Source organism: Carassius auratus, unplaced genomic scaffold (assembly GCF_003368295.1).
Source record: "Carassius auratus strain Wakin unplaced genomic scaffold, ASM336829v1 scaf_tig00214616, whole genome shotgun sequence".
NCBI classification, from domain to species: domain Eukaryota; kingdom Metazoa; phylum Chordata; class Actinopteri; order Cypriniformes; family Cyprinidae; genus Carassius; species Carassius auratus.
The window spans coordinates 36027-48710 of NW_020527740.1; the positions used below are offsets into that span (position 1 = coordinate 36027).

The following is a 12684-nucleotide window of genomic DNA, read 5'->3' on the forward strand; positions in this document are numbered from 1 at the left end:
ACTAAAGGGACACATGGGACAGCTTAATCAAGGCAAGTCATAGAAGCTATTGATGAATGATTTCAATTAAAAGGCTGTGTGCTCATATGCCATAAATACACTATTGTAATCAGAGCCTGTACAAAAGATAGACACATCTTTAATCTCAGACAATTCCACCAAGGGAGCACAGGCATCACACACAATGCTTGTGCTGATATGAAGCCTAAGTTGTGTACCACTGAGAAAAATGCAAAACAACAACAAAAGTGCAGCTCTGGTACAAGATTTTATATTGTCACGATTGCACTACCTTTTTGTTAAGAGAGGTATTTGGGGGCGGCTTGGGCTTCGTACGCTAGAACTGTAAAAGGCCTTTGGGGTTCTGTGTTAATTGTTTCATGTAAACCACATTTTGTACTACAAGCAGCACAGGCTGACATGCTGGTGCTCAGGTCAACCCTGCACACAGATATGAACGATTGCAATAAAATATTAATGGAATATGCAAAGCAGCCAGGGAAATCACCACCAGTTTGGCTGAGGGAGCAAGACAGGTCCGTGAAATAAAAGGCATAGAAGATAAGAGTGATGTTACTTACATGAAACACTAAATAATGACTCAACAACTGGCTCCTATATCAGTCCAGTGCTCACAAATGAGACAAAATGTACACATCCTGTGAAAAAAAACAGAGGGCCAGTGCAACCTGGCCCACATAAAGAAAGAGCGAGAGATCAGTTCTGACCTTGTCAACTAATGTCTAGCATAGATCCGGTTACCAGCCATGCAACTCTCAGCTCTTTCCCAGTACAGGAGTAGAAAGGTATAGACAAAGGTACAGAGATGAAAAATAAGTGTGTTATTGGCAGCAGTATTTTCTAAATCACAGTGAAATGGGTCAATCACAAAAAAAGAAAAAAAAATTGTTTATGCGAGATGGGATGAAAATTATTAAAACTGAAGTTTGATTTAGCTTACTCTTTGTTCTCAGGCTTATTTCATAAAGTTTTGAAAGGTAATTTTCACGAAAAAGTCAAATTTCAAGTCAAAAATAAAAAAATAAAAAAAAATGTTGTCATGTAACATCAAGTTAAAATTATTGACATATTTATTTTACAACTTAAATGCATCTAAGTGTACACATTCAATATTTTTCTGAAAGTTTAAATATATTTTTTCAAGCTTTTTTTTTTTAAATATCACGAATAATTAATTCATAAATATCGTTACATTTTTGGGAGTCACCTCAAATGGCATTTTACAACCTTTTCTAACCTTGTCTTGTTATAAAAATATCAAACTATGTGATATTTTAAGGACTTAGACTAAATTTTTATGAACTTTATATTCATCCTTTTAATGAGCATTTTTCATTGCGATACTACAACAGTTATATGTACACAGCAGCATCTTTTGTAACATCATAACACCAATAAAAGGTACTAGAAGCTTTAAACTGTCACAAATTGTGATTCTAAGATCATTAAGAACATTCACTTAAATGTGCAAATTCAGCATTATATCCATGCCATGTAGATCAAATAGATGAAAAGTGTCTCTATTCTTAGCAGTTATCTTCCTCCGTCCTCTTAGTTCCGAGGGAAAGTCTATGCATATATAGGCACGGGGCCCAACTCCACTTTCATCTCCAGGCACAGGACTGGAGACGGGCATATCTGCTGTTGCCAGGAGCAACATTTGGTTCACTTAGAGAGCCCGGTGCCTCCTGCTTTCTCTCCATTTCAGATAAAGCCACTCAGCTAGATTTCCCCTCAGAGATATGGGCAGCCACAACTTGGCCTTCAGAGAAGCAATGCATCAGCCAACAATGAGCAGCTACAGATATGACCGAACAACAGACGTCACGATTTAGACACAATGGAAAATTGGCTGAGACACATTAGAATTCAGGTTAAAGCACAGTGTGCAAAATGTGCATGTATGCAGAAATGGTCCTCCATGCCAAGATGGCGATCGTGTTTAGGTTTGGATTCATTTTCTTTAAATACTCAAATCAAATGATTATTTTATTACATTCAGTGTGTTCAGCATTTGTTAAACATCAGCGTTCTGCTTAACTGATATCGAATGGCAATGAATCTACAACATCATAATAAAAAATAAACTATATTTTATTAAGTTATCATTTAGTGTGATGAAAAAGACAGACATCTATTTATAAAAACAAATGGCATTTTAAATGAATCTGCTCACTGAATCTTTCATAGCAGTTCATAGCAAGTCTTTCTTGACTTATTCATTTAATCATTTGTGTCACCATTTAAATATTATGCAATTTTAAGTTAATATTTACTAAGCATGCAGTTTGAATTTGTATGGGGCCATCTCAAACACAACCCAATTATAAATCAGACAGAGAATAAAAATGAGCATAACAGTCCCTCTTCAACAGTTGACTTAAATCTTTCTGTCTCTATTCGAGCCTGATTCTATGTAGGGCAGCTAAGAAATGCTCCCTGTGATACTGAGTGTAAAATTATACCTAAGTGTTCAGAGTGAGGGCTTTTTTCTCTCTTTCTGCTAACATGATGTGTTAAGCATGGTGGTGTGAGGAGAGATAAAGCACTTCCTTGTTCGTTTTCATGCGCTGCCTTAAGTAGATCTCTGGGGAAGCTTCAGGCCTCAGAGGAGGCAGCAGGTATGAGACTCCTCTGCTTCACACACATCCAAACGTGCCTCAGTTCTTTACATCTCACATAACATGCTTATCCCCTCTCAAGAATAGACAAATATATAGCACTGGGAACATAGAGTGAAGTGTTTTTTTTTTTTTTTTCTTCAATAATATTCCCTGTCATTACCATCAACTGTTGTGGACAAAAGGTAAGAAAAAATACAACACTAAAATACTTTTTATATTTTATATTATACTTTATCCTAATAATGTTGGGGTGTAACTGGTACTATCTTAACTAGTAGCACTACTGCAAAGCTGATTGTATAATAATATATAAATGCACTTGCCACTTTACAGCTTGCATATGAGGCATTGAGAATATTTTTATTTATTTTTATTTTAATGAATCAGTTCTTTAAGATGGTTTATTTAAACTAATAGTTCTGGGAGATGAACTAAAAATGTCTAGTCCCTGCATAGATGTCTGTGCAAAGTTTTGCCATTTTATTGGGTTTTTGTATTATTATTATTATTATTATTACTACAAGAAATGTACAGTACAATTCAGTAAAATGATTTGGTGATTTTAGTTTTATGAAAAATAAATTCAGCTTCAAGTTATTTATTTAGTTACTTCACAAACAAAAACAAAAAGTATGTAGCCAATAATATTACATGTATTTTTACTACATTTACTGGAAAGATTTTTAGTAATAGTTCACTCAAAACCATGAGTGTATGCAAAAATTTGATAGCTTTGTGTGAAGTAGGGGTGTCGCGATATACCGGTACTGACGATAAATGTCTTGATATTCAATTCATGAAATATTGACATTGCGTTAATTTAGGGTGTGACGATATACAGGTATTGGTAATAAGCATGATATCTAAAATAAACAGCACACTTATGCTAACATGACATGCAAATAGCCTACTCCATTGCCAGTACCTGGTTGACCTCCCAGGTGGCAGTATTGTGCCTTAACGCTGACGCCTGACACACAAGAAGAAGACACTGCGCGGCTCACTACTGCGAGACAGCGAGAAGAACCAATAGTATTCATGCTGCGGGTCTGTTACTACACCGATCCGTTGTTAACTGACAACCTGCGCAAATCCAAGCTGATAATGAACGTGGATTTGCGCAGCTTGTCAGCTTGTACCGGAGATGCGCATTAATTATTGGCCGATATATATCGTGCACCCCTGCATTGAACGGGAGATTTTACATTAACCTGTTAACAGCAGTTTCCTGTTCATATATTTAAATAAAAGGGTGATTCTTTTAATAAGTACTGCATTTTCCTTACTCATCTAATTTTTGAATATGTATTTGCAATCAAGTCATGCCCAATACTGCCTTTGAGTAGTAATTGATTTCTTTGTTCAAATCTATTATACGATTAAAACTGATCTAGAAAAACTGAGCGACCATATTAAACTCTGTAAAAAATGGTCACATTCACTTAATGCTTCATCTGCGTCATTCTAGGTGCACATTGATACTGAATTAGAAGCGCGTTAACTGCTTGACTTCATTTGACACCTGCGCAACTATAAGTTAAAGAGATTAAAATTACGGGTATGTAAATTAACTAGGTTTAAATAAAATAAAAATAAATAAAAATAAAAACACACTTATAATCAGGAATTTAAGAGCATTACACAGGCTAAATCTTAGCAAATACATGAATGTACTTTATTTAGAAGGCTTACAATCGGTAACCCTTCTGACACGAATGTTATCATGAGGCAAAATCAATGACGTGTCCAAAACTATAACTGTAACTCTCAAACTGCTTCAGTAGCAATACGCTGTTGACGAAACCTGCAGAACAGCAAAAACCTCCTCTGCTGTCCACAGCCTTTTTGCATCTTTTATATGAGGAAACTACAGTATGTGTAATTCCAATGCAGGGAGAGATTTGTGAATATGCAGCGGTTCCTAGATAAGATGGACCGTCCTTTGGAAGAGTCGTGATGTTCGGCGCCTCCTCACATCTTTAGTCTTATATCAGGTGCATCCCCACATCCCAGGCTAAATACGCCATTAGCGCTGATCAGTGGGTAAGATAATCCAGGTTATAAATATGAGGCTAGGTGAGAGTGCCTTTGGGCTAATGCTATATGAATAAGACATGGCCTATATTTTTGTCCTAGGCATAGACATGGTTTATGGGACATAGCCCACATTGTGAAATCCAATCAAAGGCACAGTCACAGAACCCTGCGTTCATTGGAGCTCCAACCCGCACTGACTTACAGCCACGGCGCTATGCCGAGTCTCCAGCAGCGCACGGGGGAAAGAAAGAAAGAAAAATGACACCATATGTACGAAGAAACAGCATTTTAAAAGACCACCCTCACGCTGCACAACAAAGACTAACACTCTGCAATTAGTCTAATTAATGTAAAACAATGGACCGCATGGCCACTTATCAAATTGATTGTTCTCCCTATCGAAGGGGGAGTGCAGTAGGCCTGGCCTTGTAAAGGGCGACTAATTTCGGGAGATGATTGGAGTTGTCACGTTGCTGCGGGCCAATTACCTCCTGACTCCGGTCACGGACGGCAGACGAGGTAATTAGCATGCGTTTAAGAGGCGCACTTACCGCCCATATTCTAATTAGCTGCGTGTTGCCATTATATGGAAAGTGAGGGTGGACATCTCCAGAACTTTAGAGATTCGGAGTGGGGTTTGAGGGACAACAGTCCGTCCCCTCTGATCATAATGAGGTTTTTTTTTTTCTCAGCCCATCTCAAGCAGCTTAAAGGAGCCACTTTTCTCAGAGTCCTATAAACTGTCTTCCTCTCATCTGTAGCCGCCGAAAATCCATCATTAATCCTTTCAATTAATTTATTCTGGCGGGCTTCTCTCAAGCTTTAGCCCTCGTGATTTCACATTATTACAGAAACCACAAGCCGCTGTAGAGAACGGTGAAGCACTTCTCAGTGATGCTCATATAGTCACCAAATATGTATAGTAATGGGATGCAATCTTAAAATATAAATAAATAAAGCGAGAGTGGCATTTGCTGGAATGATAGTGCGTGTCCTGCGGGATGTGGGGAAGTCACATTGTTTCTTGTGCGGCTGACCCTTGAGAGAGGATTCGCCTGCTGCCTTTATCCTCCACATTCTCTTAATGGCCGTTTTACACTTTTAATTAATTCCATTTGACACCATTGAGACTCCTCATATACATGTTAATTGCAATAGGGGGGGATGGCAGGAGGAGGAGGGTTAGAGTAGTTTTTGGTAGAGCACTGCTCTCTTCCTCTCATCTAAGCCTAAAATACGTTTTGAGTAGGAATTAACTGACTGACTAAAGGATTTTAGCTCAAAACTAGAAGAGAATACAAATCTAAAGGTTATTCGCTGTTGCTACAGTGCTACTGTGTCATCTTATTCTCACTTTAAGATATGTTCTTCATCAGGGTAACATATGTTCCGTCCATCAAACTGACAAGAGTGAGAGCGCCGGGCTGAATTAAACACCTTTTACATTGTCGGTAAACACTGTTTAGAGAGCGAATGACTAATGAAGAATGTATTTTATCGTCTTTTGAAAGCAAATTCAACTAACTAACTAACCCCAACTAACACCAACATTTCAGTTGGCTGATTGATTTAAAATGCTACAAAATACAAACAGTACTTTCATTATGTCAAAAAATTATCTACAGGGTGAAATCATTGATCCAACAAAACCTAATAACTAAGTGCTGGAAGTTGGTGTTGTTAGACATGCATGAACTAACCTTTTAGGACATTTGCTCTGCAATTGTAAATAAACATAAATTATTTTATTTCAATTTTGATTTAAATGTATTCTTTATTTTATGCAAAGTATGCCATTATTCTGAACACTGTCCTCTTTTTATGTCTGTGGTGGCTACGGTCCTGCAGAAAATATATATAGTTATATATTTATTTATCATTATTATTTATCATTATTATTTTTTTCGTCAAAAGGTTCTAAAACTTTTACATTTGGTCACCCCTAATCTTGAATATTTGGTTACTTATGTATTATTTTATTATTATTAAAACAATGTCAGTACTGTTTTTTTTTCTTTTCAAAAATGAGATTTAAAACATGCTATATTCTCTCTTTTGTATTCTATTCTATTCTATTCTGTTCTACTCTTCTCTGTTGTATTATATGCTACTCTATTCCAATTGTATTCATTTTATTTCTTTGTTGAGATCTATTTCTATCTATTCCATTCTACACTGTGCTACTCAATTCTTATATTGAGATTCAAACATAGATAGCCTCAAGTAGTCTTTAGCTACTCTGTTCAATTTTTTTCTCTATTCTGTTCTATTCTAATCCATTCTGTTTTGCTCCATTCTGTTATGTTATTATTTTTATTATTATTATGATGATTTATTAGGATGCAACAATTATTTTCATAAAAATTATTTCATTTTCAGCCTTATCCACTCTTAAAATGGAAATTAAGTTTATTAAATAACGTGCAGCTCTAATTAATTGCGTCTACATGTAATTCAGTATAATGGTTTTTATGTGGATTGTAGTATGCGTCTGTATGTGTATTTGGTTTTCGCTGGTGTGGTCAAAGACAAATTTCAACCATGGTTGACAATAAAGTTGTATTGTATTGTATTGTATATGATGGCAGCCTCATAATCAGTTTTATTATCAGTTTTTGCACTGACTACACTGATGAAAGGGTCTTAGATGAAGAATACTGTTAAACGGTATCACACACAGTTCACACATACATCCTGATCTTTCTGTAAACACTTTATTATTTCCCACCCTACACTTCTTTTTAACGTGAACACGCTGTGCTCTTCTACGGCATGCTTTCGCTGACAGCTCCTCATTCAGTGCTGCTGTAATACAGCGGTTCCAAGCGACAGGCCGACGTGTTTCGGCAGAACTGAGATTTAAAAAGGGAACGACTGAGAGACACCGAGATGGAGGAGATGGCGAGTGGAGGCTGACAGGAGAGGCAGGAGCCAGTGCACTTGGAGGAGCTGTCTAACAAGGTGCTGAGCACAGAAACCCAAGGGAGTCTCTGCTCTCTTACCCCTCAAGATTAGACACTGGCAGTCAAGCAGGACATGGGAACAATGCAAAGGGTCGCTGGGGAGAGGGAGGTCCCCGAAAACAAGTCAGTCCGCATGTCATTCTCTCTCTTGTTCTCTCAGTAGTAGCACATCTCTAAACATCTCTTTATGTCAGGACAAATTGCTCAAGCTTCAAATCGTATTCTTTGGATCCTGAAAAGGCAATAGAGAATTAATATATGGCAGAGGGGTGGATGGAGGGAGGGAGAGAGAGGGAAATAAAGACACGTAATAACAGAACCAGAGCAGGACGGCAAAAAAGATATAAATGAAGACCAAATACAATGTTGAGAAAAGGGTGACTACTAATAAGCAAAAACACTGCACCAAGTTAACAATACATTTTATATTATGTATACAGCAATTATACTTTTTCAAAATCACATTCAAACCTTTTTTCACCAAATGCACTAATTTAGATTTATTTTGTTTTAATAATAAATTACGCATATTTACGTTTTACTTTTTTTATGCGGAAATGTGCTTGTGTTTATCGTATTTTGCATCTTAGTTCAATTTTTTTATATATATGATTGGCTTTATAATCGGGCATCTGCCACTTTGCTCTCATATTGGTCAACCACTACTAAACTCCTCTGAACACCCTAGCAACCACATAGCAACATGTTAAAAACCATTCGTAACACTTCAAACACCCTGGCAGCTCACTCACAACAGTGCAACATTGCTGCCATTGTGTTTTAGATGGGCAAGCACCACTCACATTCTCAGAATCACATCTCCATTACACACCTCCATGTTACCCCAAAATAGAAAAAGAAAATGGTTCATTCCTAATGCATGACTCAACCAAAGGCTTTCTAATGTGACTCAACCAAAGACATTACAATCCTTTCCCACTGACAGCAGTTGAGGAAATTCATATGGCTACTTTTGCCTGACCACTGGTATTTGCACCACTGGCCACACAGCACACGCTCCAGCTGCCATAGTTCATCTTCTATGGGTGGAAAAAAATGTCTTGTGGTGACCTATATGCTACTGTTGACCACTGTAAGACATTGTACTTTTGGAGTTTTGCAAGTGAATCATTGCCCTTTAGTTACAGGAGCTTGTGTAAACTGACTGTTCAGTTTGAGAGTGCTGTTTTTTACAGAGGTGGGACTTTATCTTACTCTTACTCTTTCTGTCTGACCTTACTTTCCCCATGATCACTCTTTCCTTCAAAGCCATTAGGGTCCGATTTCGCTCACCTTATATAGGAAGAAGCTGCCCTTGAAGAATACATGGAGTCCTTAAGCCAATGTAGACTCACCACCTAGAGTGCTTTAAAAGGATGTACACACACACACACACACACACACACACAATTTAATGTATTTGCAGTTATTCAGGACTAAGGCTACATCTTTGAAGAAGTAAATGATGTGGCTTTATTATATACCAACTTTTATACAAATTTAAATTCCAGTATTTTATCACATAAATATATCTTATGCAGTCTTATACAGGGGCTTACATATTCTTATATTCAGGAGTATGGTACAAAAGTCATTTGTACCATATGTGTCATTTTTAAAGATATTTTAATTAAATTTAAAATGTAAAAAAAAATAATAATAAAACAAAGTAGAAATCTAAAGTAAAAAATACAATAATGAACAGACAGTATAAGTTAACAATTGTTTATACTTATTTTAAAAATAAAAAAGACAAATTCATGTTTTAATACATTTTAAAGGAAAAAATATATATATTTCTGGTTAAACTATTCCTTTAAAAATATCATGAAGTATTTCCGACCCTTACTGACAGTTCTAACCACAATATTTGCTAAAAGAAAATGAGGGAAAAGTACATTTTTTCCATTTGTATTTTACAGAACAAAGTTATACACAAAGACACAAATTGTATTTCATTGGATTCAACTTAATTTAATAATATATTTTTATTATTATAAAATTATATTATTATATTATTTTGATTAAAAGTATTGTTATTATATACAATTTATATATTTTTAAAAAAAGTAAATTTAATATTGTAAGAAAATCTATATTTCTCTGTAAACTATTTATTTCAAAATTTACCATAGGTCTTGTGATTACTTGAAAAGCAACTAAATAAGATATTTCAAATGCTATAACCATTTTTATTGACAAACAAAATACAAGCAAAAAACTACATCTTTTACCAGTAATAATTAGCTTAGAGCTGATAATGTGGTTAGTTATTTAAGGAAGTGCTGGTTTATGGCTCATGCAGTTGCATATCCTGTAATGAAGCTTGTAGAGCCTTGAATTAGATAAGCTTTCACCTCACAGACCTTTACCCTATCTGACCTTTGAGCAGCCAAATCTTCCTTTGTAAGTTGGCTGCACACAACACGTAGTGTACTGTACATCCACTTTTAAAAAAGATTATCACAAACACACTTGCACAGTGCACAGTTCCTGTAGGGTTAACTTGTATATTTCTACACAACACTACCCTGACCCATATCTGAACTCACTCCTCGTCCCCGTTTTTGAGACATTCAGTATGCTTCAGCAGTATGTGCGGATGCATCCCGGACCCCAGGGATCATTCTAGGCTCTTCTGCAGGGGGTAAGAGACTTCCCTAATCATCTCAGAGATTACAAACATAGACAAAGGCCGAGGCAGATCTCCTGTCTCGCAGCACGGATGTACCGGCAACATGGATTTAAGGTGCTGCACACACGCAAGGCTATAGGAAAACTAGCTCATCGGCATTCATTACTCTAAACTAGATCTGTGCACCCGGAAAACTGGCTGTAAATTGGCTTCAGGTCTGAGGGAGGCAGACGAATACCGTGCCGTACCCATAATCCACGGCTCAAGTGGCACACCCACACATCTCCCCCAGACTACATGGGCCACAGAAACCGATCTCTCTGCCACATCAATATATTTCAACTCGAGCACCGAGGAGCAACAGGGAGATCAGCAGAATGGGGCGAAATAATAGAATATTCATCCCTCTAATCCATATTCAATTCTTCTGTCTCTCCTCTTTCCGTCTCTCATTTCCCCCCCTCTCTCCTCGGCCATGCATATGAGGTTTGGGTGTATATCTCATTTAAATGAGTCTTCTGTCGCTCCTTTCCTCCCTCTTCCTACGTTAAACATGCACATTCTCTTTCTGCCCCGCTACACCACCCTGACAGGGCGAGGGCTTTCTCCTACTTAAGTAAAAGAGAGACGGAGGACCGTGTGGGTCAAAATCAGGCAATAAATAGACAGAAATGCAAAATGTTCCCCCAAAACAAGACTGCAGATGAGGCAGGGATGGTGAAGCGAACACCGGGCATCTTCATCTGAAAAGATCCCATGGATGAATGAGGTCTGCTCAGCTGTACATTTGATAAAACTTGGAGGAAAGGAGACATCTCACAGCTCACCTCTAAAATTAGGAATATCAGGTTCTGAGCTTCTTAATGCTCTATTGTGGTCTAAAGGAAGATAGTGTGGATATGTGATATTACCTACTGTTCAAACAGTGCAGAAGGAGAGAAAAGAACTTCAGTCAGTGTGGGAAATTAGCAAGTACAGTCATCATCACAAAATGACAAGGTGATCAGGGCCCCAACACAGTGCTGGGGAGTTATTTTGTGATGATGACCTGTTGACTGTGCACTCTTATAAAAGTGACCGAAAATAGTGCATGAGCTTATAACATGTACAAAACATTCGGGTCAGCAATAAGACAAACTGCAAAAATATTAGCGTAATATACTGAAGGCCAGCTGAGGTCAGCTGAGCGGTCTGAGAGTTACCAATGAACAATGTTGAACATTAATATTGAAACGCTGAATTTGCTTTGATTGACCAATCAAAATTAAGTATCCCAGAGAGTTGTGTATTAGATTTTGGTAACACTTAACAATTAAAGGTCAATTTGTTAATGTTAATGTTGGTAATATTTGTTAATAGAAAATACAGTAAAAACTGTAATATTATGAAATATTATTACAAATTAAAATAACTTTTTTGATTTAATAATTATTAAAATTTAATTTATTTTGTGATGGCAAAACTGAATTTTCAGCAGCCAGTATTTCAGTCTTCAGTGTCACATGAACCTTCAAAAATCACTCTAATATGCATAATTACATTAGATTTTTTATTAATATCAATGCTGAAAATAGTTGTGCTGCTGACTTTCAATAGAACTGCATTTATTTGAAATAAAATGTTGTGTTATTTTATTAAATCACTTTAGGTGCTTTTGATCAATTTAATGTATCCCTTTCTTAATGAAAGTATACATTTCTTAAAAAAAAAAAAGTCAGACCATAATTTACCGCACTGTAAATTAGTACATTTGGTTAAAAATGTTGTTCACTGTGAGTTTGTCATACCTGATGTATTGATAAAACTTATTGTAAAGTGTTACTTTACTTCTACAGAGTGACTTTTGAGTAATCAGTTTAATCAAACAAAGAATTTTATTGGCGAAATGCTTCATTGTGTCCTGTGAGTGGACTTGTACTCTGGCCCTTCTCCATGTCCATGCTGTCCTGTAAACACCAAGAATGAGACAGCAACTAATCAACATGCCCCCCCCCCCCCTCTACTTTCTCATTCTCAGTAGGTAACATCCCCCCACCACTCCTGGTCTCCATCTATCTATCCGACTAACTATTCCTCTATCATCCTCAGATTACAGGATAAATGAACAGAGCCATTACTGCTGTGCGCTAACAGGCCCTTCAAGTGCACGGTGACAAATATGGATACATTTCAGGACCACTGAAGCCACGGAGGAATAATTTTGTAGATTTCATCAAGAGTTCTAATTATGTTCCTGTCAAGTCCAGAACGCAGCAATCCATAACTGAGGAAAGCACTCATAGACGATCCGCCACACGGGCGTAATTTATGCCCCGCAGAAAAAGATGTGGAGCCTTTTGTGTATCAGCATGCACAACACCTCCTGACTAACAAGAGAAGATGGAGGAAAAGAGGAGGAAGTTGA

The 12684-nt window shown here is 37.0% G+C and overlaps 1 protein-coding gene across 1 annotated transcript in view; it reads right to left on the reverse strand.

Moving 5' to 3' along the window:
* LOC113092506 (estrogen-related receptor gamma-like) overlaps window positions 1-9014 on the reverse strand; it is a gene marked incomplete at its 3' end in the record, with an annotated part of 42898 nt that extends 33884 nt beyond the window's left edge. Inside the window, exon 1 of the mRNA XM_026258130.1 lies at window positions 8939-9014. Coding sequence (XP_026113915.1) covers window positions 8939-8973 — 35 coding nt within the window. The remainder of the gene's footprint in view (window positions 1-8938) is intronic.
* Between the last annotated feature and the right edge of the window lie 3670 nt (window positions 9015-12684).